The sequence below is a fragment of the Anomaloglossus baeobatrachus genome, chromosome 3, assembly GCF_048569485.1.
Source record: "Anomaloglossus baeobatrachus isolate aAnoBae1 chromosome 3, aAnoBae1.hap1, whole genome shotgun sequence".
Lineage (NCBI taxonomy): Eukaryota > Metazoa > Chordata > Amphibia > Anura > Aromobatidae > Anomaloglossus > Anomaloglossus baeobatrachus.
Window position 1 is genome coordinate 441,969,087 of NC_134355.1, and position 21,736 is coordinate 441,990,822.

The following is a 21,736-nucleotide window of genomic DNA, read 5'->3' on the forward strand; positions in this document are numbered from 1 at the left end:
CAATTATCTGTATAATTTTCTTCAGATTCAAAAAGATCATGGACAGCTTAAATTCTATTTTATAGACAGGGCAAACAAGTGCCCTATTTTTACGAACTGTTCTGGAATTCCTGGACAGTTGACAACCATGCCTGACAGCCACAGGCGGAGATTCAGATTATTATTAGGAAAAAAAAATAGTCAAGTTGCCCAATCAAGCTCCCCTTCTATGAATTATCTTCTCATGTTCAATAAGATTGTGGTTAGCCCAAAATGTGCAATGCTTTCAGCCAATAATTAGAATAACAAATAGAGTGAATGGCCCCATCTATTACACCCAAGAAATTTAATAACGACCTACTTAAAAGGGATTCTCCAGTGAAAACAAGTTATCATCAATGCACAGCATAGATGATAACTTATTGATCAATGGTTGTCCGACTGCTGGAACCTGCAGGTTTATCTCCATTAAAATTGAGTGTCAATGCGGATGCCTGACCACCACTCCATTCTTTCTCTATGGATCTGCCAGATAAAGCTGAGAGCAGTACTCTGCAGGCACATAGAGAATGAATGGAGCATTTGTTGGGTATACACACTGATATTCCATTTTACCAGAGATAACATTTCAGATCATAGCGGTCAGACCCCCTTGTTTTCCCCAGCCAACCACTTAAACTAATAGTGACCTTAAGCCATATCGCCTAAATAAATACTAGTACCCTAAAATAATACTGAACACAGATTAGACAAATAATGTGGCATATGGACATAAGTTGTCATTACAAGAAAATCCCTTTAACAATGAGACTAATTATAGTTTTCTCTTCTTGTAATCTTCTTTTTATTTTATGCTGCTGCTTGAGATCTTAGTTGTACCCATCATTTTCATGTTTATTCCAGTTAGTATTTCATTTATATTTTTTGTAATCATAGAGTGCTTTACAAAGAATCTAGTGTATCACCAGCGTAGCATAAAGCAGGGGCAGAAACTTTGGGTCACTTACTGGGCATCTTGCTATAGTTTTCATAAAACACTTTCATCTGCCTGAGATCTTCTAGTCCTCTCATTGATAAGGTACTATTTTGTCATCCTTGATATTCATGAGTTCTGGCTATGCTTACCAATCCTACTGATTTTAGCTTTCATCAATAATGCTACCAATGGTGTACATGGGTTTAGACATAGCCTATCATTGAGAGAACAAGCGGAGCTGCATCAAATATAAGAGCGATTTTTATCAAAACTACATTAAGCTACATCCTATCATTAACTACATCCTGGAATCAAGGTCTTTGTCTGTACAGGTAAGATGCTTCTGGCATTGTCTATTGGTCATGAGTGGCTTGACACAAGGAATGCAACAGTTGTAGCCCATGACCTGGATACGTCTATGTGTGGTGTCTCTTGACGCACTGACTTCAGCAGCAGTCCACTCCTTGTGAATCTCCCCCAAATTTTTGAATGGCGTTTTCATAACAATCCTATCAAGACTGCGGTTATCCCGGTTGCTTGTGCACCTTTTTCTACCACACTTTTTCCTTCCACTCAACTTTCCATTAATATGCTTGGATACAGCGCTCTGTGAACAGCCAGCTTCTTCAGCAATGACCTTTTGTGACTTATCCTCCTTATGGACTGGACATCTGTCAAGTCAACCGTCTTCCCCATGATTGTTTAGTCTCCTAAACCAGACTAACAAACCATTTTAAATGCTTAGGAAGCCTTTGCAAGTGTTCTAATTTTCTGAGATAATGACTTTTGGGTTTTCATTGGCTGTTAGCCATAATCATCAAGATTAACAGAAAGAATCACTTGAAATAGATCACTCTCTTTATAATGACTCTATATAATATATGCGTTTCCCTTTTAGTATTAAATTACTGAAATAAATTAACTTTTTGATGATATTCTAATTTATTGAGAAGCACTTCTACATTTCTTTTTGTTAAATGGTTAATTCTATTTTTACATGCATAAGCTAATTGTTATCTAGGAGCTGATTTTTTTTGTGTACATATTACTGATATTCATGTTTGTAATCATCTCTAAATAAAAATTAATTTTATGGAGCATCATCTTCTCCCGTCTGGATTTTGACTGCCAGAAACTCGTTTCATAGGTTTTATTTTGAGGTGTAAATGCAGCATCCTCCATTGCAAGTCCCTCCACTGGCTCCCAATCTTCCTCCGTATCCAATTCAGACTACTAATACTGACCTACAAAGCTGTGCATAATCTGTCTCCTCCGTATATCTCTGAACTAATCTCCCATTACACTCTAACACGTCACCTCCGGTCCTCCCAAGATCTCCTTCTCTCCTCCTCTCTCATTCGCTCCTCCCGCAACCGACTCCAAGACTTCTCCCGAGCATCCTCAGTCTTCTGGAACTCGCTGCCTCAACACGTCAGACTATCTGCTACCCTTGCAAGCTTCAAACGGAACCTGAAAACCCATCTGTTCAGAAATGCCTATAATCTACAATGACCTCACTGCTTCACTACCGTGCGGAGCTGCCGCCCGACCACCGTGCGGAGCTACCGCCAAATCTACACCCCACCTACTGTCTCCTCCCCAAAATCCTATAGAATGTAAGCCCGCAAGGGTAGGGCCCTCTTCCCTCTGTACCAGTCTGTCTACTGTAACTTGTGTATGTATTCTGTATGTAACCCTTTCTCATGTACCGCACTATGGAATCAATGGTGCTCTATAAATAAATAATATTAATGAATAAAATAGAAATCCCATGAACAATTGTTAATTTACACTGCGCAAACTGACCTGCAGCGTATTTGAAATCCGCAACATGACAATTTCTCTTCTGGTTACAATGAGCTTTATACGTGGATTTTCCTCATAGGATTACATTAGATATAGAAAACCACACATACCGTAAGTTTTTAGAATATGTGCACACATCAAGTATTTGCAGACTAATTTTTCGGCACAGCTTCTGCATCACTTGGTTGAAAAACCCTGAGTAAAATACGTGCGTTTTTGTTGCTTTTTTACATGAATTTTTGTTGCAGCTTTTACCCCACTCATTAGTATGGGTGAATTCTGCAGCATAAATGCCGAAAGAACTGGCATGTGGCACATTTAAATCTGCTGCAAATCTGTAAGGAAACAAAAGCATCATGTGCATGAGACTTCAGGAGTCTTATTAACTTCACTGGTATTAGGATATGCTTCAAGTTTTGTGACAAAACTAAGCAAACAAAACACCCCAAAAACATAACATAAATGTGGCGTGTGCATATACCCTTGGTGTGTTTCCGCTGTGGAAAAATACTAAAACCTTACTAAAATCACATGTGATTGGCTCATGACACTATTAATAAAGTTGTCAAAGCTACATACTAGGAAGTATAAAAAACAAAGTAGTTTTATTAAAGAATGACATACCAAAAAGAGACAAAAATCACAGCAGCAACAATGAGATAGAAACATATGTAAAAAAACACTCTCGAAAATGCAATGAAATAGTCAAGTTACTTAATTTACAGTTGCAAAAATGCTGTAGAAATATCTGCCAAAAAAAGACAGTTGCCCTCTGAAATGCTAAAGCATGCAAACCATGAATGTAAGGGTATATACATGCATTACTGCTTAAGGAAATATAAGGGAAAATTGAGATATTTAGCATACAAAAATGGCCATTTCTATATCTGCTCAGTAGCCACATCAAGGAAATCTCATATTACTAGGAAACTAAATTGAACTGAAGCCTCTCTCTGGGTTTAAAAACCTTCATGTGTATAGACAAGTAGTAACCTGCTATTAAGAATAACATCACCTGTGGCTAATGGGGAGGGGTGCACAGTCAGAAGGCATGACTGCATAAGCTAGACAAAAAATACTGATGGCACTCTCATATATGCAGTGTGAACAGGTGTGTTACTGAACATGACATATAATGACAAAAAAAGACACCTGCACTCTGAAATGCTAAAGTATGTAAACCATGCATGCATATATATTCTTACATTCATTGTTTGCATGCTTTAGCATTTCAGAGTACAGCTGTCTTTTATTGTCAGTATATGTCATGTTCAGTTATGCACCTGTTCACACTGCATATTTAAGAGTGCCGTCAGTTTTTTTTGGGCAGAAAAATCTGCAACATCAAAAACTCACCAAATACCCATATACCCTATTTATTCCTATCAAATGATCGTGGGCATGTAAATCTGCAGCTCATCGATGTGTGCATAAATATCTTCATCTCAAATGTTATTCAAAATGTGATGAATTGACAATCAATAGAATAAGTATAAACGCAACTTCCATAAATTTACCAGTTTTACAGAAAGGGAGAAAACATGTTGAGAAACTAGGTATAATACAATCTATTCTTTTATAGGGACCAGTTTGGGAGGTGAAAATCTATGATTATTTACAGTGCCTTGAAAAATATTCATTCCACATCAACCTTTCCATATTTTTTCACGTTATACCCATAAAGCTAAAATATTTAGGAAATTTTTTCCTTTACACTTCACAAACTTTGCTACTTTTTGTTGATATAGCACATACAATCCCAATAAAATAGATTTAAGTTTGTGGGTGTAAGGTGAAAAAATGTGTGTATGTTTACGGGGTATGAATACTTTTTCAAGGCACTGTAGATAATCAAATATTTGCTGGTCACAAGCTGGTCATTATAAAAATAGAATTGACTATTTCATTTGCACCACATTTTTTTGTATGTGTAAAACTGTAACGGGTTCATCAGCGGATCTTAAGGGCCAGAAAATTGGTAGCAGTTACTGACGAGAAAACATAATACAAGGCTGCAGTATACCACTGGATGCAGTGGTGTGTGTGGCGCCCCTGAGGCGTCAGGTGCCAAAGGGTACTGCATTCAGTAACAGGTGCGGTGCTAACCCCGGGATTACTGGAAGACCAGTGCCGGTAAATACCATTCAAACACACACATCTATGGCCTTTTCCCCAGACTGGGTAACAGGCTAGAGACGGATCTGAGGGATGGCCATCTATTGGTCGGGTCTTATCCAATCCGCTAGTCAGAAACCTGGGAGAAGGAGGGGCTAGTCACTGCAGTGGACAAGATATGGACATCTTGACAGACAGGCAATGAGTCAGACAGTCTGTGAACGGTCAGTCAGAAGTTGACGCTCAGACAGAGCATGTAAAGTGACTTATTGGGCTAAAGGAGTACGGTCGCCCGGGAGATTACAGTGTGAGTACTCACAGGACCAAGCACCGGCAGGGTGCAGAGCCCTAGTTCAGCCCTGATAAATCTGCCTGGTGAGGGAATCATCAGGGTTCCTTACCAATGTTAGTGTCCGGGGCACAGCAGCAGAGGGAACCCGGGAACAGGGACAGAGGTCCGACCCAAGAGCGTTTCAAGCTGCCTGCCAGATGGACCAGGATTGTGACAATAGGAGGGGACCCGAGAACGATTCAGGCCACAGGGACAAACCAATTGCAGAAGGGTGCGTGGAAGTAAAGCTCAACAGGTCACCACACCAGCACTGGGATCAAGGGAATACTGGATTACCTGAGGCCTAGATTGGTAGAGACCAGCACCAGCCAGGTTGCAGCTTTACAGAACCAGTGAGTAAAGAACAAGCTAAACTGCAGCCCCTGTGTTGTCTGAATTCTTCCTACACCTCTGCGTCACCAACTTTCACCATACTACAACCACCATCATTCTTCACTGGGACTTAGCTCTACTTGAGGAGAGCCATAACTTCCAAGCTGCTTAATACCACAAGTCCCAGCAGCGAGAGACTTTGCAGCGGCGGCTTTCCCCTCATAGCCACATACCGCAAGTGGCGTCACGAAAAACATTTTATTTATTCTTATTTCCCTTTTTATATTTCCCCCCTTTTTTAACCAACCCCGAGGGTCACGGAACCAGGCACCGGACACCCCCAAGACATATCTCTTTGACTCAAGGCCCGGGACCAAGTACCCCAAGGCCCTGGGGAGCGTCATGTGTATTCCACACTATTTGTGTATCTCAATAGGGGGGAGGAGGTAACATTATCTCACAACCCCTCTCTCCTTTTTTATGTCCCTATGTCAAGTGATAGCATGGCAGATGGAGTAACCCTTAAGCTGGGTTCACACATAGCGACAGCGACAACGACATCGCTGTTACGTCACCATTTTCTGTGACATAACAGCGACTTTGTAAGTCGCTGTTATGATCGCTGCTTAGCTGTCAAACACAGCGACGCAGCAGCGATCATAACGTCACTACATGTGCAGAGAGCAGGGAACCGCGCACACTGCTTAACGCTGGCTCCTTGCTCTCCTAGCTACAGTACACATCGGGTTAATTAACCCGATGTGTACTGCAGCTACATGTCACAGTACAGAGAGCAGGGAGCCGCACATACTGCTTAGTGCTGGCTCCTTGCTCTCCTAGCTACAGTACACATAGGTTTAATTACCCGATGCGTACTGCAGCTACATGTGCACAGAGCAGGAGCCGGCACTAGCAGCAAGAGCGGCGGAGGCTGGTAACGAAGGTAAATATCGGGTAACCAGGGAAAGGTCTTCCCTTGGTTACCCGATGTTTACAGTGGTTACAGCTTTCAGCAGCTGCCAGACGCCGGCTCCTGCTCCCTGCTCGCTTCATTTCGTCGCTCTCTCGCTGTCACAGACAGCGATGTGTGCTTCACAGCGGGAGAGTGACGACGAAAAAATGAAGCAGGACATTCAGCAACGAGCAACGACCTCACAGCAGGGGCCAGCTCGTTGCTGGATGTCACACACAGCGACAGCGACGGGACGTCGCTGCAACGTCACAGAAAATGGTGACGTAGCAGCGACGTCGTTGTCGTCGTCGCTGTGTGTGACACCACCCTTATACATCACTGCACGTATAGTTGTCAAAGTAGACGTAGATCTGATCAGGTGACAGATATCCCATGCAGCACTGAAGTGCCTATCTGTATTAAGATTAGAAAGTAAAAGGGGATAAGGGTACCTTCACACTTTAGCGATGCAGCAGCGATCCGACCAGCGATCTGACCTGGTCAGGATCGCTGCTGCATCGCTACATGGTCGTTGGTGAGCTGTCAAACAGGCAGATCTCACCAGTGACCAGTGACCAGCTCCCAGCCAGCAGCGACGTGCAAGCGACGCTGCGCTTGCACGGAGCCGGCGTCTGGAAGCTGCGGACACTGGTAACTAAGGTAAACATCGGGTATGGTTACCCGATGTTTACATTAGTTACCAGCGCACACCGCTTATCCTTGCTCTCCTAGCTACAGTACACATCGGGTTAATTAACCCGATGTGTAATGCAGCTACATGTGCAGAGAGCAGGGAGCCGCGAACACTGCTTAGCGCTGGCTCCTTGCTCTCCTAGCTACAGTACACATCGGGTTAATTAACCCGATGTGTACAGCAGCTACATGTGCAGAGAGCCGGAGCCGGCAGCACAGGCAGCGTGAGAGCTGCGGAGGCTGGTAACTAAGGTAAATATCGGGTAACCACCTTGGTTACCCGATGTTTACCCTGGTTACAGCTTACCGCAGCTGCCAGACGCCGGCTCCTGCTCCCTGCTCGCTTCATTTGTCGCTCTCTCGCTGTCACACACAGTGATCTGTGTGTCACAGTGGGAGAGCGCCTTTGAAGAAAACGAACCAGGGCTGTGTGTAACGAGCAGCGATCTCGCAGCAGGGGCCAGATTGCTGCTCAGTGTCACACACAGCGAGATCGCTAATGAGGTCACTGCTGCGTCACAAAAAGCGTGACTCAGCAGCGATCTCGGCAGCGAGCTCGCTGTGTGTGAAACACCCATAACAGTTCCAAGCTCCCTAAGTTTACCTAAGTGGTAACCTGAGTGCAGTTAAGAGTTGATATTCGATGTTGTGCCCAGGACACATTCGGACACATAGCTTTAAATAACTGGTTCATACTTTGCCCTAATCTCACATGGCAAATATAATTAAAGAGTTCCAGTCTTAGGGCCTCATACAAAATATTAATATAAAAAATGTTCTCCTCTTTATCCAATTAAGTCTGCATCTCCTAATCGAGAGTCATTTTCTGATTCTGATGCCAAGATATTATATTCTAATAGCGGAATTGAAAAAGGAAACAACGGACCTTTTAGGCCCCCGAACTCTGAATTCCTAAAATCACAATTTTATTCAATATTCTTCATAACCATTAAGGGACAAAAACACACAAACATTCCCCTTAGGCTGTGTGCACACGTTGCGTTTTTTACCGTGGAAACGCTGCGTTTAGAACCGCAGCGTTTCAGTGGCAAATTGCATGCATTCAGCTTTCCCAGCAAAGTGTATGAGAAAGCCGAAAAATCAGTGCACACGCTGCGTTTCTAAACGCAGCGTTTTGGATGCCAAAAATCGGTGTGGAAAGAAAAGCAGCATGTCACTTCTTTTGTGCGGTGTAGCTGCGTTCTCTCCCCCATTGAAATCAATGATGCAGGTCAGAACGCAGCTACACCGCAGTGAGCTGCTTTTTTGTTGCGGTCCGCGGGCTTTGTCGGCATGCCAGAATGCAGGCATTTACCTGGAAGTGAGGTCAAGAGGTTTCCTGTTGACCTCACTTCCTGGCAAAGTCCTGGAAAGCCCACGGTGTCGCCAAAGTGCCCGCCCCGACCCCCGACCCCCCTCCCGAAAATCCAACATGGCCGTGCGCACAGTAGCGCACCGGCCGCAACCTACTCCTATGATTTCTGTCGCATGTGCCTTGAGACATGCGACAGAAAAATGCCCCCCCCCTGGCCCTGCCAGGTCACCCCCTATTCCCCCCGGTATTCCCCCTTACCTGTCCGGTCGCAGCGCTGATCCCCCGCGGCCCCCTCCTCCTTCACAGCAGACGCCGGTCAGTGCGGTCACATGTGCCGAGCAGCTGAAAGCCAGCACTGTGTTCAGAGATCTGTGCTGGCTGCTCGCACTCTGCAGCTGTGACCCGGGGAGAGTGGGTGCAGATTTTTGGCACCCACTCTCCTCAAATGGAGGGTCTGGCCTCCTAGAAAATGGGGGATACGTTCCCTGAACGTGCCCCCATATTCTAGAAGGTCCAGAGCCGACATGGGACGTCCAAATAGATTTCTGCGGACCCATTTCTTTCAAATTTTTTGATTAAATTGGTGAACGAGGGAATGATTTGGGGAGTGTTTTTTCTAATAAAAATTTTTTTGTCATTTTTTTTGCTTTTGTTTACTGTCAATTAGTTATGTCTGGTATCTGATAGACGCCGTGACATCACTAATTGCTGGGCTTGATGCCAGGTGACATTACACATCTGGTATCAACCCCATTTATTACCCCGTTTGCCAATGCACCAGGGCGCGGGATGAGTTGGGGCGAAGCGCCAGGATTGGCGCATCTAATGGATGCGCCACTTCTGGGGCGGCTGCGGCCTGCTATTTTTAGGTTTGGAAGAGTCCAATAACCATGGCTCTTCCCACCCTGAGAATACCAGACCCCAGCTGTCAGCTTCACCTTGGCTGGTGATCTAATTTGTGGGGACCCCACGTTATTTTTTTTTTAATTCTTTATTTATAAATAAAAAAAAAAGCCTGGGGAGCCCTCCAAATTGATCACCAGACAAGATGAAGCTGCCAGTTGTGGTTTGCAGGCTACAGCTGTCTGCTTTACCCTGATTGGCTATCAAATATAGGGGGGACCCCACGCCATTTTTTTCATTGTTTTTTTTTTTTTTTTTTTTTGATAAATACTAAGCTAGGCACCCTTTAGTGCCACATGAAAGGTACTAAAGGTGCCAGCTTCGAATATGCAGGCGGGGGTGGGACGTTATATATATTTGACATCCATTCATCCATTGACGCTTTTTTGGCTGTGTGCCCACAATCAGTTTTTGCAGTGGTTTGGGCGCTGAGTGTTTTCCCTGCATCCATAACGCTGCGTTGTGCAGTAGAAGCACAGTGGAAGGATTTTTGGAGATCCCGTGCCCACTGTGCTTCTCCTCTCCGCAGCATAAACTGACTGGTGGTGTGGCTTCCCGAGCCTCAGCATGTCAATTTATGCTGTGGAGACGAGAGTGCTCTCTGCAGGTAGAATAGAGCTAAAGTCCACAGCAGCCTGAACCCAAATCGTGGGCATGGCCAGCTGTGTTCTCCCGTGGACAATATTCACATCTCTGCAGGAAGGCTGACACTGTGTACTAGACGCCGTGTCGCTGGATCACGGCCACATAGCCTAAAAGTGAGAATATTGTTGCTACAGCAACATTTTGGGTGAAGTAGCTGTGGATTCAAAATGCTTAATATACTCCTGAATAAAATCCTTGAGGGGTGCAGATTCCAAAATGGGGTCACTTGTGGGGGTTTTCTGACGTATAGGTGCCCAAGGGGTGACATGGTGCGCGAAGTTTATTTCAACTTTTCCAAAATTCAAATGGTGCTCCTTCCATTCCAAGCCCTCCCATTTATCCAAACAGAATGTGGAGAAGGAAATGACATCACAGGTTTTTTTTTCCAAAGTTCTGTGTTCAACCAACTTTATTAACACTGACAAGTCTTAAAAAACACACCTAAAAAACGCATGAAAAACGCATGCGTTTTCGATGCGTTTTTCTCAAAAAGCATTGTTTACAATTCTCCCCTCTGCCAGAGGGTGCGTTTTTTTCCGCGCTGAAAAAAAAGCAACGTGTGCACATAGCCTTAAAATGGTACTCCGCAGTGGGAGCGGGTCTAATGGGGGTGAATGACAGTACTGCAGGTCCGGATAAATAATAGGCCTCAAATGCCCTGCCACTATCCCTAATAAACCACCCTATCTGGCTGTGGAGGTCGGCACCCTTCTATAAAGTAAATGGTGCCTGTGCTCACTGTCGACTCTCCCTTGGAGTCCCTGAAACTGTTCCTATCTCACCGTATGGGTAATAAACTACCACCATTCCAATAAATAAATACAAAAACCATCATGAACATCTCAATATGGTGCCAAAATATTAGAAACTAGACCCTTCAAGGAATTTATCTAGATGTTTAGTGAGTACCATGAACCTCCAAGTGCTTCACATAATTTGATAACATTGACCCGTGAAAATAAAAAAAAAATACATTTTTACCACAAAATTGTTACTTCAACCAGATAGCTTTATTTCACAAGGGTATCAAGAAAAAATGCACCATAAAATTTATTGTGGAATTTCACCCGAGTACACTGATACCACATACAGTATGTGGTGGAAATCAACTGTTTGTGTGCGCATGGCAGGGTTCAAAAAGGAAGGAGCGCCATTTGACGGTAAAATTGGCTGGAATGATTAGCAGATGCCATGTCGCAATTGAAGAGCCCCTAGGGTACCTATACAGCAGAAACCCCCAACTAGTGACCCCATTTTGGAAACTAGACCACTCATGGATTATATTCGGGGGTATAGTGAACATTTTGAATCCACTGATACTTCACAAAAATGTTGCTGTAGTAACAAATTTCTCAGTTTTAGGCTATATGCCCATGATCCGACAACACTGCGTCTAGTACACAGTGTAAGCCCTCCTGCGGAGATGTGAGTGTTGTCCATGGAAGAACACAGCTGCCCGTGCTCACGATCCAGGTTCAGGCTGCTGTGGACTTTAGCTCTATTCTCCCCATGGAGAACAATTTCATCTCCACAGCATAAATTGACATGCTGAGTCTCAGGAAGCCAGGCCACAGGTCAGTTTATGCTGCGGAGAAAAGAAGCACAGTGGGTATGGGATTTCTAAAAATCCTCTGCACTTGTGTAACGGGGTGCCAGGGGTGCCTCCGGGCTTGTAGTCGTGGCCCCTTCTGTCAGGCTTACCCCTGGCTCCGCCGTCACTATCGGGATGGGAGATGTCTTGGTGGGGCAGAGTGTGGTGGTGCAGGTGTTGTCCGGCGCACAAATACTCTTCAGGCATGGTTCAATGCAAATAACAAACATGTTTTATTCTTCGCAAGTCTCCACACGTGGCAGTAACAAAACACAGTGCTGTGGCACTTCCTTTAGCTGAGGGAAAGCCTGCCCTAGCATCCCCTCAAGTGGGTGACTTGCCTGACTACTCCTCTTCGCCAGGCTCCCACTTCTGGCTACCCACAGCCCGGACCCACACCGGGACTGCTTCGCACTATGAGGTTCCGCCCGCTCCTTTTCTCTCTGGCTTCCCTGTTCTTCCAGCTCCCTTCTTTCTTTCTTTCTTTCTGCCCACTCAGCTCCACACTCTGCCCCTGGCTGCTTCTTCTCTCCCGTCCCGGACACAACTGCCTTCAGCACACACTTCCTTTCCCCCTAAGCTGCCGGCTCCTCCTCCCTCCTCTACAGTTTCTATGGGGACAGCATTAACCACTTCAGAGAAAACCTGTGCTTCCTTGTAAGGGGTCTGCCCACCCCTTACATTCCTCCCCTCTTTAAGCCTAAGCCTCCCGGCAAGGCACAAATCTAAAATCACATTTTAAAACTAAGCAAAGTCATTTTAATGAAACTGCGAACATGTTCACCTGAGGGCACCCGCAAGGGCACACCAGTCCAGCGCCCGGAGTTCTTCCTGGAAGCTCCCGGTCTTAGTCGTGCCCGGAGGCCGTCGGCAGGCACTCCCGGTCTTAGTGGAGTTTCTGCCCGGAGGCTTTTGCAGCACTCTCGGTCTTAGACGTTAGCTGGCAGGAACACAACTCGGCAAAAATCTTCTTAACGACGTGGAGGGAGCCCCTGGCTCAGTCCAGCATCAGGCTCTCTTCCGGGCTCAGCAACTTGAACGGTTACAAACAGCACACCTTCTTCCGGCTCAAAACAATGCCGGTGTTGAACAAAAACAGGCCCGCCATCTTCCGGTCTTGAAAAGTCACTCCGGATGATATGCACGTTGCCATTCGGCTCGTTGGGCCTGCACGTACTCCGACAGGGACTGTCCGGGCAACCGGCGCAGCCTCCGGAAGGGCTCGTAGTTGGCGGGTTGCTCCAATGTCTCGGGTGGGAGAGTTCAGCTAGCACCGGTCTTTGCTGCGACCGCCGCTGGTATTGGCATTCCTCCCACTCGATTTCCTGTTGCCACTGTGCGGCCTCTTGTGTAGTGGGCTGCTCCGGTCCTCCTGGCACAGCCTGTAGGTTAAGGGTGGGTCCTTCCGCAGCCGCAGTCTGCTTCGGGCATCCTCTGCCCAGGCTAGTCGCTACTAGTGCGGCTACCACAGCTTGCTGTCTTCCTGGAGTCTCCATCTTGCTCGGAGTCAGCGTTTCTGGTAATGGCGTCGGGGTCAGTGGAGATGCTGGAGGAAGTGGAGGCGGGCTTACTTTTCCCGCTCTTGGGTATACTCCACCCCCAGTCTCACACATCAGGTCGACCCCTACGCGGCGGTTCTTCTTTTTCTCTGGAACACCGCCCACTTCACATATCTTCCTTCGTGCCCTTGGACCGGCACCTCCCCTCTTTGGGCGGAGTACTCCGAACTTCTTTTTTGGCACCGGCCAGCCCCAGGCTCTTCTTTTGGCGCCAATTCTGTGCGTGCTTTCTGTGTCTTCACAGACAACGGCCATCTTGCCGCCATCTTGTGCCCGGTCCAACGCCTTAGGCACTTCTTCCTCTTCCCACCATGGGATCGTAAATCTTCGCTGAAAGTCCGGATCAGGGGCCCTGGGCACCACTTTGTCTCCATCTTCTTGGAGCGGGTCCCCTTGCATACGATCCGGATCCTGCCGACTACGCCACATGTAACGGGGTGCCAGGGGTGCCTCCGGGCTTGTAGTCGTGGCCCCTTCTGTCAGGCTTACCCCTGGCTCCGCCGTCACTATCGGGACGGGAGATGTCTTGGTGGGGCAGAGTGTGGTGGTGCAGGTGTTGTCCGGCGCACAAATACTCTTCAGGCATGGTTCAATGCAAATAACAAACATGTTTTATTCTTCGCAAGTCTCCACACGTGGCAGTAACAAAACACAGTGCTGTGGCGCTTCCTTTAGCTGAGGGAAAGCCTGCCCTAGCGTCCCCTCAAGTGGGTGACTTGCCTGACTACTCCTCTTCGACCGGCTCCCACTTCTGGCTACCCACAGCCCGGACCCACACCGGGACTGCTTCGCACTATGAGGTTCCGCCCGCTCCTTTTCTCTCTGGCTTCCCTGTTCTTCCAGCTCCCTTCTTTCTTTCTTTCTTTCTGCCCACTCAGCTCCACATTCTGCCCCTGGCTGCTTCTTCTCTCCCGTCCCCGGACACAACTGCCTTCAGCACACACTTCCTTTCCCCCTAAGCTGCCGGCTCCTCCTCCCTCCTCTACAGTTTCTATGGGGACAGCATTAACCACTTCAGAGAAAACCTGTGCTTCCTTGTAAGGGGTCTGCCCACCCCTTACACTTGTACTGCACAATGCAGAGTTTGGGACGCAGTGAAAACACTCTGCATCCAAAATGCTACAAACCCTAATCGTGGTCACACAGCCTAAAAAGCTAGGATGGCTGGATGCATGGATGGATGGATGGATAGATAAATGTCAAACACATTTATAATGTCCAACCCCCTGCATATTCTAAGCTGGCACTCTTTAGTGACTTTTATATGGCACTGAAGGGTGTTTAGCCTTTTATTTAGCCAAAGAAATAAATATTTTAAAAAAATGATGTGGTGTCCCCCCATTTTTGACAGCCAGCTAGGGTAAAGCAGACGGCTGCAGCCTGCAGACCGCAATTGGTTGCTTTACCTTGGTTGGTAATCCAAAACAGAGGGCACGCCACGTTTTTTTTTTTTTTTAAATTATTTCTAAATAAATAAAGCGGACAGCTGTGGTCTGGTATTCTCAGGTGGGAAGAGCCATGGTTATTAGGCCCTTCCTAGCCTAAAAATAGCAGGCAACAGCTGCCACAAAAGTGGTGCATCTATTAGATACGCCAATCCTGGTGTTTTTCCCCGGCTCATCCCGTTGCCCTGATGCGGGGGTAAATTGGGTAATATATGGGGTTGTGTCACAGTGTACTAGTGGGGGCACTGCGATACACTAGAGAAGCTGTTTCTAGATGCAGTTAGCAAACCACCCACTAGGGGGCACAAAAACAATAGAATAATCAGCAGGCCGAGTCAGTACCGGGATGTCAAGTCAAAACCAGGGGAGAAGCAAATCGTGGTCAGGTGCTAGACAGAGGTCGGGAACCAGGAAGTAACGCGAATGACAGAGGGGAAAAGCGGAGCCGAAGTGAAGTAAAACAAGCAAGATCAGAGGCTGGTAGATCAGAGCTATAAACAGGGACGGGACCGGGAAGTCAGGAGGAGCTGAGCAGACAGATGGTATGGGGAGGGCTCAGGTCTGGACAGTAGCTGAGAGGTAGGATGGATCAGGGAACACTCATGGGAGCCAGACTCACGTGCTGCAGAGCGGGAACTATTACTGGTGGTGTTTCAGCAACAGCAGCACAAAGATTTAGCTACCTGACCATCGAGTGAGGCAGTTTGGAATAAGCCCCTCCCATGACCTGTAACCTTTGGGAGAGATGCATGCAACGGCTCAGTGATGCCTGAGCCTGGCATAGAACATGACAGGTTGTTACCAGCTGTAATTAGTTAGTAATGTTGCAGCATCTATCAGATACCCAACATTACTGTCCATAAAATTTTTATTTGAAAAAGCACTCCCCAACACATTCCCTCTTTCATCAATTTATTGAAAGGAAAAAAAAATCCGGTCCTCAGCAATGCATTTTAGAGACCCAAGATGACTCTGGATCTTCCAGAAAATGGGGGCATGCTTAGGGAACGTATCCCCCATTTTCTGGAAGTGCATACACTCCATGTGAAGAATGTGGGTGTAGTGGCTTCAGTGAGAATACTGCAACCACACTCCCCATGTACACATCATGGCAGTGTGAAATGCAGTAACCTCACTGCGTGCAGGGAGCCAGCTGAGAGCCGTGCTCTGTGCATGTGGCCGCCATCTTTTTTCGAGAAGGAGTCAGTGGGATCATGGGGGATCGCCGCTGTAGAGGTTTCGTGGGAACCGGGGGGGTGCCAGTGCAAGACCTGGCTGGACCTAAGGAGGACTTTTTTGTCTCATCTGACATGTCAGATGAAACAGAAATCAGAGGAAGAGAATCAATGTGGCAGGTGCGCCACTCGTGCGGCCACCATTTTAGATGATCAGAAGGGGGAGGTGAACCAGGGAGGCACTTTGGCCACAGCAGGGGACCGGAGAGGAGTGTGTGAGGACATTTATCTCCCATCTGACATGTTTGATCATGACAGGTGCGAGATAAATCACTTTTTACTGGCGCTGCCATTTATTGTAACGTCATCATGGTTATACGGTGTATAATGACAATCACATGACCAGGGACCAGAAAAAAAAACGCTGAAATTGTGATCTCCAGGGTGTCAGCTATCCCAGTAGCTGAAACCTCAGACATTTTCCGACGCTGGGGGACGCTATTCACTCTTTTCTTGCCGCCATTTTAAAACAGCGGATCAGAATAAATACCCTTTCTTGCTGCCGTTTTAATCTGGAAGGCAGCTGTAAAGATGTTAAAATGGTCAAAATCTGTGACAGACCCTTAGCATAGTATATTGTACGTAACTCTGCATTGCTTGCAATTGACAAATATTACTTCAGTCATTAGTAAACCCAGAAGAGGGCCCCTGTGCACGAAAAATATATGGACCCTTTGCAACCCAATAGCTCATCATAATGCCCAATTTCTACAGCTTTTGAGGTGAAGATGTGCCCCCTTATCACTTAGGCCCCTGTGCAGCTGCACAGATTGCACCAATGATATGTCTGCCCCTGAATGCACCAGTGTGCCATCTATCATAGTGGCTCAGTGGTTAGCCCTGCAGTCTTTCTGTGCTGGGATCCTGGATTCAAATCCCACTAAAGACAATATGTCCAAGAGTTTGAATGTTTTTTTCCCATGTTTATGTTCATTTCCTCCTGGTTCAACGGTTTCCTCCCACACTCCAAAGACATACTGATATAGAATTTAGATTATGAGCCCCAATGGGGACAGTGTTGCTGATGTATGTTAAGCTCCAAGTAATTAACAGCACTATAAATATTATCATCTATCGTCTAAGGATGTTCACAGCTTTGAGAGATACATTGATAACCTTATTTTAAAGGTTCTTCAATATAAAATTGATTATAAAATTGATAAAACTTGGTCCAATAGAATGTGTAGCTTAACAAACCTTTGCTCTGAATTTTGATATAATGTATTTTGGTTAGTTAGAAGTCTGTGACTGTTCCAAGTGTTGATGCTACATCCTGTTACTCCTGAATGGTGGCTACAGCTGATTGCACTGGCGGACACAGAGAAAAAAAGGGTCCCTGTGCAAGAACAATATATGGGTTCTTTTTTCGTCCAATAATTCATCAAAATGCGCAATCCCACCTGCTTGGGAGGTATGATTGTGCCCCATTGGGTCAGTTGCACCAATGATATGTCAACCTCTCGCTGATTTATATCCCACTTAACAGTGAGCCATTTTCTTGCGGCTTCCCGATGCTGCAATTGTCCTCAGTGTTTCCCTTGGGAGTTATTGCATGAGATAACATGTTTTTTGAGATATTGCTCTAAGACAATGTGTTTTTTGAGTTATTGCACAAGTCTTATTGTTTTGTTTTGTTTTTCATTTTCCAGCACAGTATACTAAGCAAATTTATGATCAGACAAGAATTCAACATTGCAACTGTGTTATTGCTGCAACCCACTTTTATTTTTAATCCAATCAACATTTTTGTAAACATTTGAATATACTCCGTACTTATCAGTTTCCCCACAGCCCACTCCCCATGAAACTACTCCTGCTAGATACCAGTTCTTTGTTTGATGGTTGAATGTGACCATTGGACCTCCAGAGTCACCAGAGCAGGCGTCTTTCCCTCCTAAAAGGCAAATGAAATGTAAATAGTTTAGCACGAAACCTAAGTACTTTTTGCACACTATAACCTGCACCACAAGGCTAGGGCAATGGCCGGTGAACATTGAAATTGCAATGTTACATTACTACATCTTATCTAATAAATTACCAGTGAGAAGAAAAGGGCAATAGTAGTCAAGGCCATGGTAAATACAATAATAATAATAATAAAAATAATAATAAATACCAATAGAAACCTCATTGTAGAAATTAGAAAATATTTTATTACTACAAATCTTACAGCAAGAGGAAAGAAAGATTTCAGCAAATTTTCATAGACATGTTTGTGACGGGGTATGCGACAGAGCAGTAAGGGACGCCAGGCCAAGGAACAATCCAAGAAGATGTAATGAGGCAGGGAGCATAAAACATGCAATATTAAAATGGTTCTTTATAGTCCACACAAAGGAAATAGGTCCGGGGGCGCCAAGGATAATGCAAAAGTCCTCAAAGTCCAATCGTCCATGTACGGGCGATAAGGAGCTGGCCTTAGCACAGGTCCTCACCCTTCACTCAACAAAGCACAATCCCACGTGGCCGCGGATCTCCAGTCTGTAACAGTCCACACACACAGACCCCAGGATCCAGCCTCAGCTATAGATCCTAGTACGTCTTCAGCCGAGATCCAACTAACTGAACTAACACGTTCTTCTCTCCTGGGATCAGCCCCTTAGGTGGGCACACCTCCCCCTGGCCATTTGATGCATGAATGGACTTTAGACTGCTGGCTCTGTTCTGTTTACCAAGTTGTAGATTGGAGCAGTCCCATGCTGAGAAGAACAATATATATATGCAACCCCCACCAAATCAATGACAATAGCTACTGCTGAAGCCTGATTGCAATATGATACAGGCTGGGGGGAAGGTATGGTCACTTACATCCCAAGACATTTCAAAGTGTTCAGTAAGTACAACCAAAGGAAAGTGACATCACATCCTGACATAGTATTACAGCAAATGCAGTGAGAAGGTAAAATACATCACATGGCATCTTGTACAAAAATATGGGATGGAGAAAACTACATACATCATGACAATTCCTTCCCCTCCCAACTTGTGTACGTACTAGGGACCTCTACAGGTCGCTGGTTAAGTACACGCAGGCATGGCTGACAGGACTCAAGGCTCCAGGTTCTTTAGTGTATGATGAAGATGTAGGGTTGAATGTTCGGGTCCAGTTTATATCCTCCTTCACTTAAACTCTGCTTCCTGCACCCACAAATTGGCATTGTATATCTCCCACATCATTGCCTAGGAGTATGTCTGCAGGAAGGCCGCTCATCACACCGATTATGCATTGTTTTGCCCCAAAGCCATAATCTAGGGTCACACTCGCTCTTGGAATGTATCTTTGATTACCTCCAGCCAATTCAATGGCAATTCCTGGTCCCTTTTGAATTGCTTCTGGTTGAATTACTTGGGGATCTGCGATGGTGAGAAAAGCCCCAGTGTCACGAAAGCCAACAACTTTTTGGCCATCCAGCACGACCTCCTGTAGATGTTTATGCTGAAGATCATAAGAACGCGTGGCTGTGGCTCGCACTCCATAGACTCCTGGTAGGGAAGTCAACATATCAGGGTCACTTGGCAAATCATCAGGGCCTGAATCTAGCTCTTCTCCTGCTGAAGATGTCTGTAGATAATGGACAGGCAAAGGTGGTCTGCAGCTGTTCTGCCTCTGAACACCTGGACAGTGAGCTTGCAGATGACCAGGCTGCCCACATTGATAACATCTGCGCTGCATCTCACTCCTTCCAGTTTGCCTTCTGGAGAAGTAGGTAGGAGACCTTGGTGACTGATAGGGAGGTGCAGGTGCTGGAGGTGGTTGTCGATTTGGAGGATGACTCCACTGGATAGATGGGCATGTGGCCCGCAGATGTCCGGGATGCCCACAGCTATAACATCTCCGCTCTTCTACTTTCTCTCCTCATCGTATTCCAAAAAATGTGGTAGAAACAACTGGAGGCACGTACACACGGGTATCCACATGAGGTGGTGATCTAGGTCCAGGAACATTGGACACTGAAGGACAAGGAACCTCTGGTGTTGGGAAGCTGGTCATTTTTGCTCCCTCTGCTAGCAGCTTCTTCCATTGAGGCTTGATAGTGAGCACCTCATCAGCTAGAGCAGCAGCTTGTTCCATTGTCTCTGGTCTCCTCTCACGCACCCATTCCCGAATCTCAGTAGGGCACTTGGCATAAAACTGTTCTTTTAGGATGACCTGGATGAACGTCTCCCAAGTTAAGGCCCCCTCTCCCTCCAGCCAGTGATGGCATACTTGTTTCAGTCTGTGGGCAAACATCTTGAAAGACACTTCTCCATCACAGGCTAATGTACGGAACTTAGTCCTATAAGTATCTGGGGTCACAGCATAATGTTCCAGAATGGTCTGTTTTATCTCCCCATACTCACAATTCCACTGAGGGTCCATAGCTCTATAGGCGTCGGCAGCTCCACCCTCCAAGAGGCCCACCAGGTGTCTGACTCACTCTCTTTCTGGGACTTCCATTAATCGGCACTGATGCTCAAAGTCCTGAAAGAAGCCCTCAATGTCACCTGCAGCTTCATTAAATGGCTTAAAGTCCTTGCGGGACACTCTGGAGAATTCCCTCATAGTTGGTGCTGTGGTTAAAGTTTGTCTGGAGCCTCTAGCTGCTTCCACAGCAAATCTCCTCTCCAGCAATGCTGCCCTCTCTTGAGCTCTGCGAATGGCCTCCCTCTTATCTTCTATGGTGGCCTCATCTCCAAGCAGTGCCATCTCCTCCTCATACCACACAATCCATTGACTTTTTTGGGTATTTACCTCCAGCTCCCGTCTTTCCTCCCTTTGCTGTGGAAATTGTTCCTCGGTGCCATCTTGCAGGCAAGCGTTTTCCAATGCCTCAATTAGTTGCTCCTTAGAGAGTCCTTTGTAACCGACTCCTAATTCACGGGCCATTGTTTGTAGGCTCACCACAGTCCAGTTCCTGTATCCTGAGGTTCTCAATCCAGATGTTAATGGGCCGTTGTCCTCCATTCTTTCTGCTCTGATCCCGCCGCTGCCACCAGTTTGTGACGGGGTATGCGACAGAGCAGTAAGGGACGCCAGGCCAAGGAACAATCCAAGAAGATGTAATGAGGCAGGGAGCATAAAACATGCAATATTAAAATGGTTCTTTAGAGTCCACACAAAGGAAATAGGTCCGGGGGCGCCAAGGAGAATGCAAAAGTCCTCAAAGTCCAATCATCCATGTACGGGCGATAAGGAGCTGGCCTTAGCACAGGTCCTCACCCTTCACTCAACAAAGCACAATCCCACGTGGCCGCGGATCTCCAGTCTGTAACAGTCCACACACACAGACCCCAGGATCCAGCCTCAGCTATAGATCCTAGTACGTCTTCAGCTGAGATCCAACTAACTGAACTAACATGTTCTTCTCTCCTGGGATCAGCCCCTTAGGTGGGCACACCTCCCCCTGGCCATTTGATGCATGAATGGACTTTAGACTGCTGGCTCTGTTCTGTTTACCAAGTTGTAGATTGGAGCAGTCCCATGCTGAGAAGAACAATATATATATGCAACCACCACCAAATCAATGACAATAGCTACTGCTGAAGCCTGATTGCAATATGATACAGGCTGGGGGGAAGGTATGGTCACTTACATCCCAAGACATTTCAAAGTGTTCAGTAAGTACAACCAAAGGAAAGTGACATCACATCCTGACATAGTATTACAGCAAATGCAGTGAGAAGGTAAAATACATCACATGGCATCTTGTACAAAAATATGGGATGGAGAAAACTACATACATCATGACAATGATGATCAAGTAAACAGGAGAGTCCTTAAGAACAACCCCATACAGAGGACCCCATAAGATGAGCAGCAGCCCTATACCACCATATACCAAACATACACAGGTATTTCATTGAATCAAATGAGGTCT

The 21,736-nt window shown here is 46.1% G+C and overlaps 1 protein-coding gene across 1 annotated transcript in view; it reads right to left on the reverse strand.

The window, feature by feature from the left end:
- Positions 1 to 7,970: 7,970 nt before the first annotated feature.
- Positions 7,971 to 21,736, reverse strand: part of LOC142297266 (mannan-binding lectin serine protease 1-like) — a 94,178-nt gene continuing 80,412 nt past the window's right edge. Inside the window, exons 6-7 of the mRNA XM_075341521.1 lie at positions 17,599 to 17,772; positions 7,971 to 8,038 (exon numbers count right to left, since the gene is read on the reverse strand). Coding sequence (XP_075197636.1) covers positions 7,971 to 8,038; positions 17,599 to 17,772 — 242 coding nt within the window. The remainder of the gene's footprint in view (positions 8,039 to 17,598; positions 17,773 to 21,736) is intronic.